General features: G+C 38.8%; 1 protein-coding gene across 1 annotated transcript in view; it reads left to right on the top strand.

Annotated features, from left to right (window-relative positions):
• The first annotated feature begins 4,957 nt into the window (after positions 1-4,957).
• ltk (leukocyte receptor tyrosine kinase) overlaps positions 4,958-22,013 on the top strand; it is a 56,020-nt gene continuing 38,964 nt past the window's right edge. The window contains 1 exon segment of the mRNA XM_072365860.1: positions 4,958-5,157. Coding sequence (XP_072221961.1) covers positions 5,109-5,157 — 49 coding nt within the window. The 5' untranslated portion in view covers positions 4,958-5,108.

Genomic DNA, 22,013 nt, shown 5'->3' on the forward strand with positions numbered 1-22,013 from the left:
TCTCCGGCACACATGCAGACACACAATATCATGTCATATCTATCTAGAGGTTACTTGATCCCACATACAACAGAAATTGATCTGGTTCTTTCAGTTTTACAGTCAGAAAACCAACTGTTTATGATGAGTTGACAGTGCGTTTTACCAAGATGAATGATTTAAAAAAAACTTGTAACTGTTTTATTCTATTTCTCATCGCAAATATATTAAGAATAACAAGCAGTTTATTATCATTATTGCTATTTTTTTCCATGAAAATTCCTGTAAATGAATGATTAGCTACATGGAGGAATTTATGAAGAAGAAACAAGGACGAGGAAACAAAGCCAAAATCCTACAGAAAAGACTTGAGCCAGCCAATTTCATTACATACTGTAAAATGCTTTTGAAAATATCTTAATAAGCACAGCACACAGCGTCATTATACTGTGCTTGTTTCCTCCCTTTCCACAGCAGCTTATACTCATGCTATTACTACAAGCTTACAACGTGTTCTGATGATGGGGAATATGATTTCCCAAACTGCCACTGACTGACAGACTCACACTTGAACATGGAGGTACTCTATAGGGGGTTGATGAAGTGAGTCATGCATGACTGAAGCACCTCAGTCTGTCATTAGTTCACAAAGGTGTGACACGCTGATTTGCTCAAACTGAATAAGAAAAGAAAGAGGAAGTTGTTGCATGTATTATCGTAATGAGGAGGAGATTAATCACTGTGTGGGTTTTAAAAACCTCTCATCTTGTTTTGGTACAGCTTTCCTCAAAAGACCTAAAACACAGGTTATGTTAGTAAGCTGCACATCATTCCACCTTTATACGTCACCAGGCAAATGTGTCATGTGTATATTTCTGTGAGAGCAATGATGGAGGCTTTGTGGCAGCATCTCTAATTCTGTTTGATGTGGATTCCCACTGTGCCTACCTCCCATCCAGCGAAACCACAGCTAAGTGAACGGGCTTGGCAGAATCAGCGGGGAAAGAAGATCCTGTTGAGCTCGAGTTTGACATTTATCTTTTTATTTAGGGCTGCAGCTTCACTGACACGTTGAATTAAAACACATACTGTTTACACATGTGAGACCTCAATATGATGTTTGTTAATGAAGTGTGTAAAAGTTCGTCAACTTGATGTAACAAAACTGTAAATGTGTGCAGTTTTATGTTATATGAAGATTTTTGTTATCATACAAGTCTGTCCACATATATTAGGATTTCACATACAAAACCTTAGTTTATAAAAAAAAAACATGTAATGTCTTTGGACTTCTGTGCTTCATATATTGCATCAAACATATGATAAGGGTTACGCACTATTCATTAACACTTAAATAATATCTATGAATAATAATGTATCCAAAAGAATACACCCAGCTGAAACCAGATGTTGGGCGCTAAACAGATGTTGAATTTCAGTTGGAAGTAAAAATTGGGTTAAATTCAAATGCCGCTTTTGGGTCGATGATATCATCTAGCATTGGACAGATGTTGAATATTGTCTTTAATTTCCTAATGTTTGTCCAATTTTGGAAGTTTACTTTTATTCACAGCTCCACCCAGAGGGTCGTAACATGGCCAAATTGACAAATGAGTTGTTGTGAACTTCAGTTACTGAATTAATAGTTTTCCCTGTTCAGCTGACGGTTTCTTGTGTGGAGGGGCAGGACTAGCATCATAGCGCTGCCATTTTTTGCTGTTACAGAATTCCCCTAAAGTTTTTATTTAGGATTCTTTTAAGTGGCATGTCTCTCTATAACACACTTATTAAAAGGCATGGGATAACCCCATGACAAAAATTATTGAAGATTAAGGGAATCAGTTCTGGTGCCCCTCATGATTACAATCATAGCTCAGTTTAACTGAAGCTCCTGCATGGTTTTCAAAGGAAAATAAAGTGCTTTGTTAGGGGAGGATTAAAGTGTGATTATCCCAAAATGAAACATCATGTAATAAGCAATGTAATGATTGTAATGTCACAACCATTATTATAAAAAGTTGTCATCCAATGATCCATCCATCTATCTGTTATCTTCTGCTTATCCCCTCGGCCAGACGGGATGCATAGTCCCTCCAAATAGTTCCAGGTCTTTCATGGGTTCTCCTTTGATTTGGGCATGTCCAAAAAAACCTCCAAAGGTAGGCAACCAGGACATCCTAATCAGATGTCTGAACCACTTCAGCAGCTCTACTTTTAGCTTCCGCCAGATGCATTAGCTCCTGAACCTATCTTTAAACCTGAGCCCAGCCACTGTCCGAAAGGAAGCTCATTTCAGCCGTTTGTATCCATGAGCTCATTCTTTCAGTCACCACCATGATCATAGGTGAGAACAACAAAGGACCAGTACGTTGAAAGCTTTGTCTTTCGGCTCAGCTCCCTGTTCAAAACAACACACTCAATACTGCTGACAAAGCCCCAATCCGTCTGTCCACCTCTCATCCTATCGTACATCACTTGTGAACAAGGTCCTGAAACACTGAAACTCCTCTGCTTATGGCAAAGGCCCAAAGACCCAGCCCCGACCTGCAAGCAGCACTGCACCCTTTTCCCTCTGTGAAAAGAGAAGCATGCACAGCGATTCGAGTCCCAGCTTTACAAAGTGGCAGTGATTAATTCCACTGATTGTCAACCTAAATAAAATCTGTTTGACATTTCAATGAGCTTCAGCACAGTCATTAAATCATCGAATCATAAAAACTGTGCCTGGCCTTTAAAAGCCACAAAAACTGCTCAGTGGTTTCCACGAACAAGCACACCTCTCTCTGTCAAGCTATCAGTGCAGACTCAGAATGGACAACAAAGGGAGGAGGAGGGGGGGGGGGGGGTGCATTACCTGGTAAGCTAAAAATAGTTTTGTTTCATATAACATTATGAGAGTCTGTTTGAAGGAAAGCCATTCCATTTTTCTAACCGTGACACCATAGTTATTAATGCTAAACCCAAGCAAACTGCAACTGAAAGCAGAGGTACAGCAATCTTAAGGAACTATAGAAAGTATCTGGTCGGACGGGATACAAATATACTGACGGTCATACAGATTTGTGTACTGGGGGAGACATCTGTATACATTTCGTGACAGTTTCCTGCATTTCTGTGGGACTGTGTTGCTTTGAGGTAGCTGGCAGTTGACAAATGGTACCTTTTAAAAGGGGCCTTGATGGTGACAAAACTAGCATTGACAGCATCCAGTTGTGAGGTAGCATTCACAGAAGGTTTTGAGATGATTTTGGTCACTTTACACCCTGACTTTGTCATTGTGTAAGATGTGACATATCAACATTCCCAATGAATCCATTTTATTACGATGTTCTCAGGTGCTCAGGATTGGTACAGGATATCCTGCTTGACTTTTCTTTATACTTTTCATACCTGAACTCATTTAACTTCAACGATGTCTGGAAGTCTGTAACTTCCCCAAACTGAATTAAAATCAGGTGAGCACCTTGTAAATGATCTCCTTGCAGTATTTTACAAAGGCAACATTGAATTCAGTGGCCAAAACTTGGGTTACTGTGAAAAGCTAAGTGAATAAAAGATAACCTTATTTTCAAGGAATATAAAGTGAAAAAAATGGACATTTCTTTAACATTTTTTAGTGAAATGATTTTATTTGTCTCAATCTTTAAAAAAAGAAAAGAAAATGTACCACGCGGAGGCACGCTTTTTTTTTTTTTTTTTTTTACAGAAAAAACGTTTCCTCTTTTGTGAGATTTTATTTTGGCTGTCTTACATGAAGGTATGTAAATTAATCCATTCGTGCGTCTTTCAGGGAAATCTTCCCCGTGCCAACACCATCACTGTGCTTCACTGTTGGAGAGGAGTTCTTTTCATGAAACGTGACACCAGGTCTTTTCAAACATACTTTTGCTCACTGCATTCCATTTTAACTTAATTAGTTCACAGGACGTGTTTCCAGAGTTCATCACAGTTGTGCAGATTTTGTTTTTGAGGATTCAGAAATGGTATTCATCTGAATTTTTAAAGATCATATCTGAACACGTGGACCGGGAGTGGTGTCCATTTGGAGTTGTGTTACACAGTGGAAATACGCAACACATCTCAATCATCCTGTAAAACTTTCTGAAGGCTTTCTACAGCCAAAGAGGGGGTTGATTGGTCTTTAGAAAAATCCTACAAGCAGTGTTCTAACTTCAACTTCATCTGAACGAATGAGTTCATAATAACCTGCCTTTCAGGCATCGGTTATTTAAAATCTGTCAGCTGCTCATAGGAGTGGCTGCTGAGTGTTTGAGGAATCATTAGTTATGAAATTTTAAAATTTGCTCCATTCCTCTGTGATACGTGTTAAAAAGCCGGATCCTTACAAGCTAATTAAGCTTTGAGGTGTTGGTTAAAAGTCACGTGGCAGCTCAATATCTTGGGGTGTCATCATTTTTTAATGTTGAACAGTTTCTCACTGATCAGATTTAGCCACAAGACCTAATTTATACAGAAATGTGCTTAAAGTGATGAGCAGTGTGTCATCACTAACGTTGGATTTCTGCAGATCTTTTTCATCTGTACCCCACCACAGTATTCACAGAATGAATTTAACTGTCTATCATGGAAATAGAGTAGATTATCTGCTGGCGTCATCTTCCTCTGTAATTTAAATCTCTGTGGTGTTTTTGTAAAGATTTTGTGTGTAGTTTTGTAAAAACTTTATTTTCACGGATTGGCAGATGTTGCCTCCCGATGATTGCATTAAACTATTTTGACACACACAAAAACATAAATCTCTCAGCTTCCTAACGTCCTATGGGCGAATATGGCACAATCCTTTAAAAAAATGGGACAGAGCGTCTCTGGGACTAAAGGAGCCTTTATGAGTGGTGACTAATACATAGCGAGAGAGAGCAGAGACAGGGCGGAGGGTTTGTGGGGGTTTGTCGTCACTGGTAGCTGCAGCAGCATCAGCATCACCAGTATGATTAACAGTGCGCAACTTGGGGGAAATAACTACACTGTCCGGAGGAGCGCGCGTGTGCCCGTTAACTGTGTGCTTCGCGAGCGACTTTGTTGACGGGTCTACTGGACGTCTTCATGAGGGCATAAATGTGCCAAAACCAACAACTCGCTGTGGTTGTACCGCCGAAGAGAAGGGAGCCATGGATTTAATGAGAAAACACACTTATCTCTCCATCGTCATTTTGATAAGTAAGTGGAGTGATATACTTTTACTTTCTTTAGTGTTTTTTCTGCTTCAAGCAACACTTACAACGCTAAACTTTTCTCTCTTCAGCCTTCTCCCTTTTTTTTCATTTTTCATTTTTATTTTGAACTATCACTGTATGTTTTCATGAAGTGGTTGCGGGGACTAACTTGCCAACACTGTGCCACATTAATCAGCCGCTGCCGCTCTGCGATGTCGTGCCACTCACAGCAGACATCACAGTTTGGTCCCGGGTTTAGGCTGAGCCTGTTGCAGCTTGACATTATTCCTCTGAGAGCCATTTACTCTGCATTTCTCACCCACATTGACACGCACACACCAGGAGACGTTTTCAAATCCACTCTAAAATACGACATCAGTGAAGTTGTCATATTCTCTTGAGGCACACTTGAAGGAATGTGATTTACATCCATTCACACTGCAGCAGGGGGACAAGACTTGGCAAGAAACGAGGTCTGTAGCTGCTCGCATAACAGTGAGCAGGATTACATAGAACATATTGCAGTTGTGTTTATTTGAACTAAAGAAAGGAAAATATGACATCGTTTTGAGGGAAAGTCAGCAAAACGTGTTGTTTAATTTGCCTTGTCTAAAAGAAGTAGGAGACAACCGTTTCATAAAAATGACTTCTTTGTAATACATCAATGTTTAATTGGACACTGGATGATGATCGTGTTTGTTTGTGCTTTATCATGTCATTTCATGCTTAATGTCATATGATTGGCTTGAGTGTTTGTGACCAGCAGAGGCATGTGTGTCATGAGGACATTGTTATTATGATGAGCTCACTGGCACCATTGCTGTAGAATCGCTGCTCTTTCATTTCATCCAGCTCCTTTTGCAGTTTTTGACTTCACCTTTCATGTGTTAGGGCCACAATTTGTTGTTCAAAAACCAAGTTTTGTTTTTCTTTTGGAAAATACAGTTTTCACGTGGCACCGCATGCTTTGCTTGCATTTGCAAAAATTGCCTGGACTCTACCTGTTTAGCCAGTCAGGGAAAACCTAAAGAGGGCGGCAGATAGCTTACTCCACTTTTCTTCAGCAGCACCACCTTTTACTTTAACAAGCAGGAGACACATGAGGGAGCCCCCCCTCTCCCCTCCTCCCCTTTTAAAGTCACTATGGCGGGATCAGCGTAAGTGGCTCTCACTGCAATCAATCCCAGTGACTGGAGAGAACCCAGGGTGAGCTTTGCCAAATTTCACAGCATTAGCTCACATCTCCCTCCCTCTCCAACCATGAGGCGTATCCAGCATGCACCATATAGTGAGAGACAGGTTTCCAATACTAATATACAGACCTTTTACCACAGAAATCTAGGTTTGAAAACACCAAATATGCTCACTGCACATATCCAGAAAACACTGTCTGATTGTATCTTCCGTCAATGTCCACTCTCTCTAACTGTAGCCTTTATAACATGCTCAGACTTTTTGTGTGGATCCCTCTGTAGTGGGTGTGTACACATTTTTTTTGCTCATATGGACTGCACATTAGCAAGGAAAACAAGAGATGTAACCGCTGATGTAACTCGAGTTCTATAGGTACATGCATAGCCTTGTTTGAGCAAAGGCTGGCAGACAGATGCCATTTGAAAAGAAAAAATCCTTTTTATGCTGTTCTTCCAAAATCAGGAAGCCTGCAAGCTCCTCTCCACGCTGTCCTGAAATCAATATTTTCCATCGGAATCGAGTGTTGGGATAGCAGGCCGATGAAATCATTTACTTTTTTTAATTAAACTGAGTTGAGTGCACAGATGCATACATTATTTATATAAACCAGCAGTATTTTCCTAACCCCGATACCAAATCTTATGATTCCTGAAATGTCTCCAATAAATATATAATTTCTGGTGAAATAGGCTGTGCAGGTAGAAACATTTTTTCGATTTTTGTCATTCATGAATGTTTTTGCTGGATGCTTTTAAAAGTAATTTATGTGAGTAGAGCTTTTCACTGTTTTTCTTTGTTCCTCGCTATTTCTGTGTTGCTTATATTGCTTTTCAAAAGCTCAGTATTGTTACCTCTGACAATAAGACTAAGATTTATTTCTCATTTCCTCTACATCAGTTGATCTCTCCTTTCTCAACCTATCTCATTTTGTGAGCAGCGTATCTCAAGAACACCTTGAGGGAATTTCTTTTAAATCAGCACAAGTGTTCAGTTAGACTGAGGGAACTGATGCAGTCAAAGGTTACGTTGACCTCACAAAATACTGTCTAACAATAACTCATGGATTAATTAGTTAATTATGACAAATATCACACTAAGATCTAATAAGATAAGAAAGTACTATGCCCAAAAGATCAGTGATCAATATCACATGCAGTTTAACATACAAGAGTACTTTTTTGTTTCCTTGTTCAGCAATATAATTGACAGAAGGGGAGATGGAAAGTGCAAATTTGCAGGGCTTACAACTGCAAGGCAGTACTTTTACTGTGCCAGCAGACAGCAGAAAGTACTTTATCTGCACAGAACCACAGTAAAATTACTCTGGAAATTTCCTGGAAAATACCAAGACAAAATATTTAAAGATACTTCTTACTCTTAACAATTATCATAACATATAAGTTCTGAGACAGAAACAGATGGAAACTTATGCTGATGCTTCTATGTTTTAAGGTGAACTAAAAGGCAATGAAAGACAAGGTGCATTTCCTGCAACATCTTACCTTCCAGTCGACCAGATTCACGCAACTAATCACACAAGTTGTCTTTCTCAAGAGAGACTTCACCAAAATGGTTAAGACCTCTTTACACGATCATCTTACCAAGAACTTAATTTATATGAACTATATGTCACATTAACATGGAGCCTGGGAGGAGGACTAAGAGGGCTAGACTGTTGTTTACAACAGTCAAACTCCTCAACAATCATCTTTTGAATGAGTTTTTTTTCTTGTAAGATATTATGCAATGTTTTCCATTTCTGTAATCCTGTGGCTTTGCACAGTGCATGTTAGCATTTGTGAAAATTTCTGCCCTTCCAAATGCAACTGTTACAACAGTGTTTTTGTTGAAACCTAGAATGTGTCTCTGCCTCTGCTGTTCATTTGGGTTGGTTGGGTTTCAGAAGTTCTGAAAAACACACTGTTTGTGCTTTGGTTAGAGATTCTTATTATTAGAACTCCTGCATTTGTAAAGACAACACAGAGATGTAGTGTATTTTTTATATATATAAGTATCTGTATACCTGTACAGTAGAAACCAAATAGATGTTTCAGACACTTAAATGGACTCTTCTACCTACCTCTAACAGCTCTGCCAAATGCCAGCTCTTGTAAAATGCCACAGTGGGGAGCATAGCCAAAAAAACAACACTGTGTCAGTCTGTCAGAGAAAAGGGCTTCTATTCATACTGAGTCTTGCTATCATACAGTATGAGGATGCCTCTGAAATTTTCTCTCAAAAATAAGAATTAGCAAGCATTTTTGTGATCATGAAAGAATTTATAAAAATAATACAAAAATAAAAATCCATTTGTGTCAGATGTTGGAGGAGCGGGACTTACTGATGACATATGGACTACTTGAACAAGACATTTATGGATGAAAGCAGAGGATGTCATGTTGCTGGAATGCTGCTTTACCAGATGTTGACTTGAATCCCTTCAGCCACATAATCACAACGATTTGCTATGACTACCATTTCTAACTTGGAGCATTAGCCACCGTCTATACATGGATGACATCACGCTTTATGCCAGGACTGAGCAAGACATCGACTCGTTGATGCACCTAGCCAGGGTATACAGTAAGGAAATCAGAATGTCATTTGGACCTTATAAATGTGGTCAAATGATATCAGAGAGAGACAAGATAACTACAACTAAAGGGGTTGAACTACCAGAAGTTTACACAGTAGATGTACAGGACAGCTACAAATACCTTGGGGTCCCACAGGCAAATAGAAACCATGAAGAAGCTGCAAGGAAGTCATCCATTAATATGTATGCCCTGCCACTTATCTGATCCCCCACTGGTATAATAACCTGGCCAAAGAAGGGGACTGAGGCTGAGACTGTAGTCTAAGCAGAGGGAGGGAGGGACAAGTGAGTGTTAGAGCCTTTCCTATCCTATCCAGGATGAAAACACAAAGATCCAGCAATACATCAGGAAAATGGCCCCCAATGATAAACCGCTAAGTGAATGTCTCAGGCAGCTGTAACACAGTGAAGGGGAAGAGGAATAGGAGGAACCATCATGGATGGATAAGCCTTTGCACGGCATGTCCATGGCCAACAGATCGAAGAAGTGGCTGATACTGAGAAATGTTGTTAGTGTCTAGACAAGACAGCAGGTGCAGGTTGTGCAAAGAGGCCTCTGAGACAGTCCAGGACATAGTAGTGGTGTAAGATGCGGGCAGGTACAGCATACATGGAACGCTATAAACAACTGGCTGCCATAATGTACAGGAACATCTCTACTGAGTGTAGTTTGGAAGTCCCAAAGTCAAAGTGGGAGATCCTTCCATCGTGTTGGAGATTGACAGTGTTAAGATCCTTTGGGACTTGCAGATCCAGACTAATAAACTGGTGTTGACTAATCACATTGTGGTGGTCGACAAATTGCAGAAGAAGGCAGTTGCAGGAAATATTCGCAGCACTGGGGGCTGTGACCCCCCAGACTGGGAGAGTGGCTCCCACAGATCCCAGGAACAACATCCGACATCTCTGCATCTCTGTATGTGCATGTGCTCAGCTTTAAGCATTACTTTTAAACTAATGTTCTTAGTTTGTATTTTGGCCTTCTCAGTCCCTATGTGTTTCTGTGTTTGTTAAAAAAAGACTGTTTTGATCTGCACTTGTCAGTGGGGTTTTAATGTTATTACCGCAGGCAGCACTCATTAAAGATCACATAAACAAGTTAGCTCACCAGTCGAGTGAATCAGTTTGACCTGCTGCAGATATTTTTGACTTCATGCTTTGAAATTTGAGACGCACAAACCATTGTCCAAAATGTGCATGTTTTGATGTAATTTCATTGTAATTTGGGTTTGAAAAGTGCTTGATTAAGTGTCATAATTGGTAGTAAGCACTGACAAACAAAACATTAAAGACTCAAAATCCATACCTTGACTGAAACTAGGTTTAGACAAAAACTGATAAGTGAAAATAAAAAGATATTTAGATATTGAGTGCTCACTCAGGAGAACATCTCAGGATTTAGATGTCAAGCAGGTTTGTTTTATGGATGTGATCACTGCTTATTCAGTTCTTAGAGGGGCAAAGCTCCTCTCTTGCATGGTTCTACTTTTCTTACATTTTCCAGTAAAACCTCATTGCCTTATGAAAAGCTTCAGACACACCTCATGATTTGGGATCACGTGTTTCTTCCTGTGTCCTTGTAATAAAGGTGGCGGATGAGCGTGGAATGTCTGCTGCTCAGGTGCATTTAGAGCATAATGATGTTTCCACAGCTGGCACAAAGAGAGAGGGATGGAAGATCAAAGCTTCTGCCTCGGGGCGCCACTCTGCTGGTTGGATAGCAGACAGATGAGGAGCCAGCTGTGCTTCTCTTACTTTCAATGGCGACTGTGAGTCGATGCAAAGCCGGTCAGATTTGGAGATTTTCCTGAATGCCTTTTTGTAACTTCAAACAATTGCAAAAAGAGTGATGGATGAAAACATTAGAGAGGGACTGTTAGGAAGAAACAAAGATAAAACACTACAATGAGCTGACCTTTGACAAGAAATTCAAAGTGAGTGAGGTGTTAAACTGTTCAAACGTTGGTCTTTTAAAAACAAAAAGTAGCATATAGGACTGTGGTAAACTATTATTTTGCAATAATAATATAATTTTATTATTTTTTAAAGTGTAATGCAGCTTCTGAAAGCCTAAGCAATGTTTTGTTTTGAGTCTTCCAAAATCCAAAGAGATTTTTCTGATCTTTTCTTTGTCCTCTTAATGAGATTACTTACTCCTCCATGTATTAGACTGACTTTCGGCTTTAGTTTAATTCCACTGCTGTGTGTGAAGAGGTTCAAGATTCAGGGTGTTGCACTTCATGCCACATGTATTTGACAGTTAGCATTAATCTTTGCAATTAGTCTCTCTTCCCTTGTTTAGCCTTTTTAATGGCAGTGATATCTATCACTTATCATGTAAAGTACATGCAAAAGTAACAACAAGTAAGAGAAGAAGGCAGAGACTAAACAATGGGCAGTTTGGTAAATATGTACATCTGGTACTAAGTAAATCATAACAGTTAAAAACTCGGAGAAAAAAAAATTATGCGGGTGTTTACTGCAGAGTTTTTTTAAAATGAAGTCTTTGGCACTTAAAGTGTAGTCAAATACCATACAGTGCATAACAAGCTCCTCAAAATTGAGCTTTTCAAAGCCGAACTAACGATCCCAGATCATGCAGTTGGGGATCAACAGCTAGACTCTCATATTTGAAAGTCAGTCCGTTAAGACTACGTTGCAACTCATGATCACTTGTAGCATTTCAAGACTGTCACTCTGCTCTTATAAAACCCTGACTTTATAACCACAGCGTCATCTGATGAAATCAAGTAACTTAAAGACAACGTCTGTGCAATGAATTCGGCTACACCTACATGTAAGATGAGCTTCAACAGAGAAAGTTTGAAATGGCAGAATGTCTTGAACATTTTCTCACCCAATCCACAGCGCCGTGGCATTGAACATAGTTTGGCCGTTAACTCGATTCCCCTCCTGTACATATATCCTGGGACGACGACAGTGGTCCCGGTCAAATAAATGGCCAAGTCAAACTCTGACTATAGCTCAACCTGACTGTGCATGTAACCAGACTGATTGTTTAAATTTTTATTTTAAGATATAAGTCATTATGCCACTGACTGTATTTATTCCTCCCCTGAGGTAGAGTTTTATGGTCATTACCATTAGTCTGTTTTAATGTTTGTAATAAGATTGAACTACTAAGCTGAGAGTTGTAGCATGGACAAACACATTTAATTTTGGTCTGGATCTGGATTTCTTTTTTTTAATAAAGCATTCTCCTTGATGATGTGCTCTTTAAACTCATAACTCATTATCAAGTGTTAGAAATAATTTGTTTAATGTTTGTATGCTGCTTCTTGATGATAGAAAAGGGGACACTGAATAAAAAAAGTGTATGTGTATCCATGAATGAGAGATTTTTCAGGAGCATTGACTAGTCATTACTCTATAACTGAGTGAATTATGAATTAATGACCTGATTAATTGAGTCGATGTTGTCAGTTTTCGAACAACTAGGCGACTGCGTTCCACGGTTTTTCTTTTTTTTTCATTTCCGTTTTCATGAGTTTTATTTTAAAAGCTTTGTGAGCCTGACACTTGTAGCGAAACTCAATAAAAACACCCAGCTAAAATTAAAGAGGAGATTCAGTATGAATGATAATATGCAAGATTCATTTTGATGTTTGTGGCAGAGAGCCAGACTGCTTTTATTGATTTAAAAGGTAATCATAAATAGTCATTTTTTTGCTATTACAGTGCTACTGGAAGAGCAAACAACAAGTAAGCAATTTAGTTTTTTGCCAGGAAACATCTTATATATATATTTATATATCTGGCATTGTGTTTTAGATTTTCTTCATACTGCAGGAAATATTGCTTTAGCATGCTGTCTAAAAAAATCTGTCTGAAAGTACTGGACCACAGATTACAGTTAACTAAAGCAGTGAGTCATCCAGAAGACGGCTCTGCCTCTGGTCACAGGGAGTTTCGTGGCCTAATTTATGCCTCAGTGATGAACTGAGAGTTGTGTACGCCTTTCAGAAGTGCATCTGTTTGATCTAAGTAAAGAAGGTCAGTTCACTGGCCCATTGAGCATGGGAAAGTGGGAGTTGGACTTTGAGGTTGTGGGTGAGAAGGGGCTGCTCTGGTCCCCTCATGTACCACCCCTTTATGTTATCCAGGCTGATGGTAAGTCAGCCATTACATACACTGTCAGCTGATAGAATTTATGTCTTAAATTCTGATGAAGTTCTCTTGAGCATGGTGATCATTTTTATATTAGACATGCTTTGAATGAGCACATGTAAACAAGATTTAATTAGTGACTTACTGTGGCAGGTACGTTTTATTCCATGGTGACTGCTGTAGACCTCCACTAACAGCAGACAGTGTGTAGAAAGTGTGTAAGGTTAACAGACCCTCTTTAATTCTCGGCCGTTAAGTCAGATGGCTGTGCTTCTTGAGTTAGAATGTAGTTCAGCATGTAGTTCAGCATCAGAATTGGATGTTGTTAGACATCTTATGTGGTTTGAACTTTCCTGTAAGTTCATAAAAGCCAAAGCCCTGGACCAATAAGTGTTGTGTAAAACTGCTTTTGACGAGCTGGGAAATTTTGATTTGAAAAAAAGGAGACCACCCCGTTGTAATGTTATCATACATAGCCTAATGTTATTCCCCCATCTCTCCAGCCAACCAAGTCTTTGTTTATGAGGGCACCGTGTGTTTTAAGACCTTTTACAGAACTACAGTGTGAGATTTTTAGACTGCTGTAGAAGTTCGTGAATTGAGTAAACTGTCGATGAGTTTCTAACTCAGAGCAAGCTTTGAATTTCAGTCCTGATCTTTTTCAGTTCTCTCGAGTGATGGACTGTGCCTTTAACCACAACAAAAGCCAAATTTCCCCATGTACAGACATCGCTCTCATCTTGTACATTATCATTGAGCACAGAGAAGTCTAATGTGACATTTACAGATTTGCTCTGGTAATAATGCAGCACACAAGTATGAAAAATGTATCTCAAAAACACATTACATTAATATAGTGAAAGCTCACCACAACCAGGCTTTCAGTACATTTCTCGTGAAAATCTCATGATCTGTGTCCATGTCAGCCAGATTGTCCCAAGTCACCTTGATTTTATCGGTTGATTAAATTGTGTGCATGCACTCCTAAAACCTCACATTTATACATTCTTGTCAGAGAAACGAAGAAAACAGAAATGATATATACCGTAGGAAAACCTCAGTTATTGTTGAAAAGGGGACGGCCATAGAAGAAACTGTGTTATCTCTTCCGAAGTACCAGCTAAATGAAGCCCAGCTGCAACCAATTAAGTCATAAATTAAGTTATGGGGCTTAATTTTTAAATGCCAAAAGCCTGATTCACCATGCATGAATAGGTCCTCAGATGTGTATCTGGGCGCAGTGCAGACATTTAAGTATTTAGGTGTGTATATTGCCAATTGGACATGAAAAGTCTGAAATGCTGGAGCTTTTTCACCTGTAAAGTTTGAACATCCTGGTAAATTAATTTAAACAAGGGACTGAGGAGCTGGTTGAAGAAGTATGAGAGGTGTATCCTTCGTTATTTATCAAATGAGCCTAAAAGCACTCCCATACTTCACATTTTCTCAGTTAGACAATCGTTCAGTGGTCTGGACGCACGCATTGTGTTCAAGTAACAGAGGAGGATATTTTCATCACACTTCACCTCAATCAATTAAGAGTATGACTGAAAATTATATCAATGACACTACTATTATACCATTGCATTTAATCAATGCCAAACCTTATTCTGAAATGTGCTCCTCAGTCTTCATAATGTTTCTATATATTTGATAGCTGAATTAATTAGTAATTAATTTTGTTGGCTTTTTTTTTTTTACAACAGGAGCTCTGAGGTTTTAAAGCTCCACATGAACACACTGCTGGATCCAAAAGGTTTTTTAACAAACTGTATTCCATGTAAAGTTGTGCTTCACCAGCTTGTTTGGCTCTCTGCATCAGATGCATGCGGACGGTCAAGTGTTTGGGTGTGCATATTTTTAGCGAGGAAATGAAAAGTCTGATATAAAGAAGGTTTTTCTGCAGTAAAAGAAAGGAACATCTTGGCCTCCATTTACTCAGACATAGAGCTGAAGAGCTTGAGAAAGCAGTATGCAAAGCTTTTTGTTAAATTAATTTTCTCGTGAGCATAAAAGCTCTCAGATTATTCCTGTTTGCCTGGTTTGAATTGACCCAATGGTCTGGACTGGTGTTTGATATTCCAAGAAATTTTTTCATCTCTTTTTCAAGTACTGTGCCCAGTTAACTTGAAACTATAACAGCTTGATTGAATTAATGCAAATTGATTATGCAGATTTGTTTAATTCATTTTGTTTTGCAGTGTTTCACAAAACTCCATCATGTCAGATCCTCTCTATGTCCTCAATACCTGAAAACTAGTGAAAGCTGAAGAGCAAGCATGGTTTTTCGAGTTTCCAGGATAAGTGTGTAATAAATTTTATTTGTTGTGTGTCTTCACTTTAACACGGTACAAGATCCAAAATATTTCTTACATTATGTGTCATATCAAGTTTGTTTCTCTGACAAGAAAGTTGCTAAAGCAGCCTTCGGGAGAGAGCAGGATAAAAAATCTGGGAGAAATCTTTAAGAGGCTCTGTTGGAAACGAGCAGATGGCGAAATAAAACTTGACAGTTGGAAATTATGATTCTCTGATGGATTTTGATGAACAGAACAGTTGTCATGGGTTTTGACAAGGAAATGTTTTATTTTCTAACTTACGGCACATGAACTCACAATACAGTCAGAATGTCTTCATTCTCTCAACAGTGCTGTAGACGATTCAGATGTTTTCTGCACATTTACGGTTACTGTGAAAATTTGACATCTTGCTCTGCCACTTTCTAACCAAACCTAATTAGCTTTTATTCCTTAGTTGTGAACATGTGGTCTTGTTGAACAAAATGGTTGCAGTTTTTTTTTTTTTTTATCGTCACAATCTGGCCGAGTTTCAATAACTTGCGTGTTTTTCTTAAGCTTGTTTCAGTGCTTTCATTAAAAAAAAGAAAGAAAAAAAGAAGTATGTCATGAGCCTATTGATAGGGATGTTTTTCTCTCAAGTCTCTCTAATAACAGAGCCAAAAACTGCTCATTCTGGTTGTACAGGTGTGCAGCTGTACTTTACTGAAATTGTACATTGTGCATGCCTGTGTCAAGTTCCTATTTCCCCATAATTATCATTATTTTCTCTGCTTTATTCTACTAACCTTTGCACTACATCTGGCTGCAAACCTGACTAGTGAGTCATCATTCACTGTCACTGGTCCAGCTGCTTGACTTACTAAAGTGATCAAAGACAAAATCCACAGTCCTTGTTCTGGATAAAATTGGATTCCTGATTTGATATCCAGCTGCTAAAAGCTACACTAGCGGCACAGTTAGAATGAGCCAAAGCAGTAAAGTAAAAAGCTGGACTACTGAAATTCACTACAAAAGCCTTTACAAGTGATTGACTCTTGACTGGAATTTGTCATCAGCCCTGAGTAAGACGTAACCTTCTGCACTGCACACCATTGCAACACAAAGTATTGTACTCTTGGTGGTCTGAAAGCTCAATAAGGGCTTCTTTATTCAATAAAATCGAACATATCCCCAACAAAAGACCAAGAACTTGCTTTAATTTTCAGTAGTAATGAAGGCTGTCAGTAATTGTTCCCATGTTGTTGAAATGATTATTCTTTTATTTGCCCACATCAAACCTCTGATCCCATTAAAGATAATTTTGGAGCCTTCTGGGAGTTCTCAGTTTGTATCTGCATGTTTAATACAGTATTTTCTAATGGCTTCGCAAATGACTGACATGAAAGTATAAGAGAAAGTAGATTTAAGGTTCATGATCGTGTCGGTATGTACAAATTGTTTCCAAATAAGTTTGTGTGTGTGTCTGTGTGTGTACAGCTGGAGTTTAATGGATGAGGGTCTGAGAGGTGATAGCAAGGTTTGGTTCTTTTCCACAGGCGTCAGAGCAGAGACGAGCGCAAATGTGTGTTGCAGTTTGTGAAAGGCAGCTGAAAGATGGATAAAATGCGGGAACGATGAGCTGGAATTATTACAGTGATTGTTTATATGGTTGAATACGTCTGATACTGATATTAGGTCTGGATTCTTGGAGATAACGTCCGGATTGTTGTACATTTCTGTCATTAATTATCATAGAAATTCTGATACATCCTACAATGTGGGGGAAATTAATTTGTCAGCAAAGTTGCTTTGACACTCTAACGTTTTTTTTTTTTTGCCCATGCCATTTAGCCAGTAAAATAAAACATAAGAGAAATGTTTTCCTACTATGTTTCTCTTAGTAATTTTGTTTAATTTAATTAGGAACAGGGCACATTTGTAATGAATACTGAATGTTACTGTGGGATCTGGCATCAGATGAGGCTGCTGAGGAACCAGAGTTTTCTCTTTAAAAGTTTTCAGACCAACATGTGCAGTACTTTGACATTAAACTGGAACGTTTTTATGAAGTGGCTCAGAGTAAGAGAGAAAACCATTTCATTGTAAAATGAAAAACTTTTATAGGAAATCATATATGCGTGCGATTTTTGGCACTCCGATTGGTAAAGTTTAAGCGGAGTTACAACTGTTGACTGTAGACACCGTGAATAAGGTGAGTATAACCATAAGAAACTCGGCAGTGTCAGAGTTAGTCAGGGTTTAAGTGCACACAGTCATTACAGACATGAAAAAACAAGTCAGTAAACTTTGATAATGTTTCATTTATATCTCCGAGTACAAGATATGTCAGGATAACACCTTCTCAAAATTAAATTTCAAAGGAGACTATTTTCCTCCCTGAAACGAGCACATTTGGTGTTTGTTAATGCAGGCAGAAAAGGCCAAATATTACAAAGCCAAAGGTTGTGAAAGCCAAAAAAAGCCTTTTTGATCACTTTATTGCTTCTTAAACAAAAGACCTGGGAATGAGGACTGCTCGTTGGAAACTCTCATGTGAGAGTATTTCCTTCTGACACCTGTGGGTTTACAGGAGGACATTAAGTGTTGTACTGAAAGGTACAAATGGATGACTTATATGTTATTTTCAGTTGGAGAACTGTTGCTTGTTTTCTGCCTCAATAAGTGAATTAAACAACATTGTTGTGGCCTAATATTTCTTTCTTTCTTCTTGTCTAGATTTTAGTTATTGGGTGCAGTTTATTTAGCATGTGCTCTATTTTAGTTAGCTTTCCTTCCTGTTCCCTGCTTTGAAATTGCAATTTTCTGCTGTGCATTTCAGCTGGTTTTGCTTCCTGTGCTTGATCTTCATTTTCAGACCAGTGTCCCATTTGTGTGATTAATCCTCACCTGTTTTCATTGGTAAATACTGTGTGGACACATGCTGCTCTGTTAAATAAAAATAAATAAAAATCTTTCCCCAGCTTGTCATGCTCGATGAAAGAAGGCAGCAATACCGTAGCTGCACTTTCTCTAAGGAGAAAGAAAAGCTTGTGCAGAATTCTGGTCCTGTGCGATGGCGCATTCTAACGCTGTGCATAATTGCTTTTATCAAAAGATTTCAATCTAGTATAATCTGCATGTCTGTCCCGAAGACACGCAGATTATATTATATTAACCTAATTTAATCTGAATTGTAAAGCTGTAAGAGTAATTGGACCTGTGACTTAGTCACTTTGAGTGTAATTGGGCTTCAAAGATACTTTGTAAGTCATTCTTTCGTTTTAAAAAAGATTGACATCCATTGCTTGAATAAACCGCAAAACTGTAACCATAATAACTTTGAAGAAAGTGTCTTTAATGACTTTTACTGTTTTATTGCCCTGCTCTCTTTTCCTTCTTTCACCCCTATGAAATTATCCAACCAAGGGCAAAATGCCAAAAATATTTTTAAAGATATCAGAGATAATAAAGCTCTGCCTTTTTCTTCCTATCCTTTTGTCTCAAATATCATCTTGGTTGGTGTCTATCTCTTACATAACCTTTTCTTCACCTCTTTATTTTGATCCTCACTCACTGTGTCCGTCTTTATCTGCAGTTCAACACATACAAGAATACCTGTGTCATAAGTATCACACATTCTGCATTCACTTTCAACAGAGTCAGACCTCACATAGACACAAACATGAGAGTTTTATCAGCTCTCTTTTTTCAAAATGTCAAGGTATTTGTTCAATTTTCAGTTTTCCCCCACACTTTTTCTGTTCGAATGTAAACAGCTGTGGCTGTTCAGTGCACTATCAACTTATTTATGATTGTTTCTTTTGAGCTCTGTCATCTGTCTGATAATTTTCTGACAAAGTGCAGACAGATAACACGATAAAACACCATAATCTCAACGCCGGTGTGAGTCATGATTAAATGGAAGTAATTTACAAGATGAACATACTCAGCCCTCCTGTTAGTTTTCTACTCTGAAAGAAACAGCTCTTTGTCATGTGCTGTACATTAAGGTCATGATAAATATGGCCTGCTCGGCTAATGCTCTGTTCCTGACTGCAGGCAAACAGAGAATCTGTCGGTAAAATGTATTTCTGAGAAAATAATACGAAGATAACTCTCTGCCTACAGAAGGATGGCAGTTTCCAATGTACGCACAAGTCAAAATGACATTGATGGATTTGAGCTCTGGCAGCAATTTCAGATTTGTTACTTCACTGTCACTGCTGCACTGTCTGTCGCCTGACTTTCTTCTTACCTCTTCTTCAATAAGAAGCTAAACCCCAGCACATTTTCATTGACTTTATGCCTCTTAAATCTGTCCGCTTAGGATTTGGTTTAGTGGCTGACAGACGATCCACCTCTCATGTCTGAGGCAGTGCTTTGATTGTGCAGAGTAGAAATTGAGCTAGAGTCAGAGCGAAGGTTGCAGAGTGAACGTTTCTCCAGCTCCTTCTGAAATGAACGGGTGCCTCTAAGGCACACTTCAATGTCCTCATAATAATACAGTTCCAAGAAATTGCAATCGCACACCCACGCTCAGTAATTACTTTCACAAGGATATGGGAAGTTATTTTCTGTGGATTTCAATACTGGACATATTGATGGAAGTCAAAGTGTGGCAGTAAATCCACATGAACTGTGTATACTGTGTTTAGCAGTCTACTTTGTGTTTTTCCTTAGCTGTTCCTGGGAAATCCACCACTGGGGACCGAGTCAAGTGCAGAAGGTTTAGGTCGTCTAAATGACAGTCAGTGGTTGTACACTAGGGCCTGACAATCTCAACCATGTCATATATTAAGATTTCTAAGTCAAGAAAAAGCAAGTATTGCAATGCCACAATGAATGTGTTCTTAACCCAGAACAACAATAACAAAATCCCAAATGAAGATGTGTGACGTAACCAGCTTACAGGGACAGCACCACCACCCACAGGACGACTTGCACTGTAGTTCCTGGCTGGAGCTGATGCACGATCAACAACCTAATGGGTTCCCTGTTGAAATAAAGTACAAGAGGCACGCTCCGAGCGTGAATTCCTATGGAGAACAAGCAACAGCTGAAAACCTTCTGCACAGTCAACTGTTGGAAGTGTCTTTAAGTGGTTACCCAAAAAATGTTACTGCAAATAAGAACTGCAAACTGTAAATTGCACATCTAACCAGCATAACTACATTAGGGTTTTGAGCACAATCATATTAGAACACTTTGTCAACATGGCAACAACAGCAAAACTGCCCTGTTTACTTTTTTCCTCAACACAAGCATTGCAGTATTATCAGTACACAGAATGCATTCTGCTTGTAGTAATCACTAATTTTCTAAACGGTTATGTCAGCCGTGCTTTCAACTGTTGGTCTCCAGTTCTAGACTTCAACACGACTGCTCCTTCACCTCCTTGTTTTCATTAATTCACTTTTGTATTACACTTTCACTCATTTCTATACTTCACAGCTACTTGGCTTAAGTAAAGCATAGTTTCCTAGAGAGGTTTTAGGCACCGAAACGACTTAAAATGATGGTGCCGGATTGATATATTTTCGTACTGAAAGGCAACAAGAGATCCACTCTGCTGTGATAAGTTGTGTTTTTATGCATGTCATTACAACATAGCCTTTATACTTTCTTCTCACTAGATTTTAGAAAAAAAATGTTAACATTTTTTTAGACCACTATGTTTATATTTTTCACACCTTGAGTTACTGGTTATATTTTCAAATTACACTTCTGACATTCATAATTTTTAAAAAGCTTCAGATACTGAAGCTTTGTTGTGGATTACATTGTCTATGCGAGTGGAGCTGAAACACTTAGAAAAAGCTTTTTGAATGGCAGTCATTTTGATATTTTTGGGAGTTTGGAACATTGGCTGGACAAAACAAGCATTGTAGTGGTGTCACTTTGAATTCTGGGGCTATTTCTGAGACCTACGGTGACCAGTCATGTTTGCCATAATGGGTGTAAAATCACAACTTAGAGGTTTTTTTGGGGCTTGGGGGCAGAGCAGCGTGGCATCAGTCTGGCAGTGAAATGCTAGCTGAAAGGACAGAGGACAGTTTCGAAAATGACAGCAGCAGAATTACAGCATCCGACACAGAGATTGTGGCAAAATCTCACTGGTTTAATGGAGGATGAAATTGTGGCATCCTGTTGATGTGTGGTGTGAGAAGAGAGACGGAGACAGTGTAAATAAGTTATGTAAGCATGAGATATAGTCTTCGCTAAGCTTCATTTAGCTCCAGGCACTACGACATGCTTGTTAGTGGATGACACTTCCATGAGCACATGAAGTGCAGATGTGATAGATTAAATGCTGAAACTGATGCAAAAATAGCATGCATTCAGTACACATGGCTGAGCAGAAAAAGTGTGAAATGCTTGTCTTTATCATCAGAATATTGCTCTGAGACTTTCTGAAGCTGCAACTCTGGGGTTATGTGAACTGACAAGCAGTCAATATTTACACACTTTTCCAAAAAGCTTTGTACACAAAGCAAGCTGCCTCTCCAAGTGGTAACAAAAAAGACAGTGGGATATAGTCAGGTGAATAATGAGACCTTGGCTAGTGTAGTGCCTTGTTGTTCAAGAACATTATCAAATTAGACAACTTTAGGCGCCTCTCGAAATCCGCAACTTTGAAGGGAAAGTCCTGACTCTGTCTAAACT

The sequence above is a fragment of the Leuresthes tenuis genome, unplaced genomic scaffold (genome assembly GCF_036924035.1).
Source record: "Leuresthes tenuis unplaced genomic scaffold, fLeuTen1.0.hap1 SCAF_15, whole genome shotgun sequence".
Lineage (NCBI taxonomy): Eukaryota > Metazoa > Chordata > Actinopteri > Atheriniformes > Atherinopsidae > Leuresthes > Leuresthes tenuis.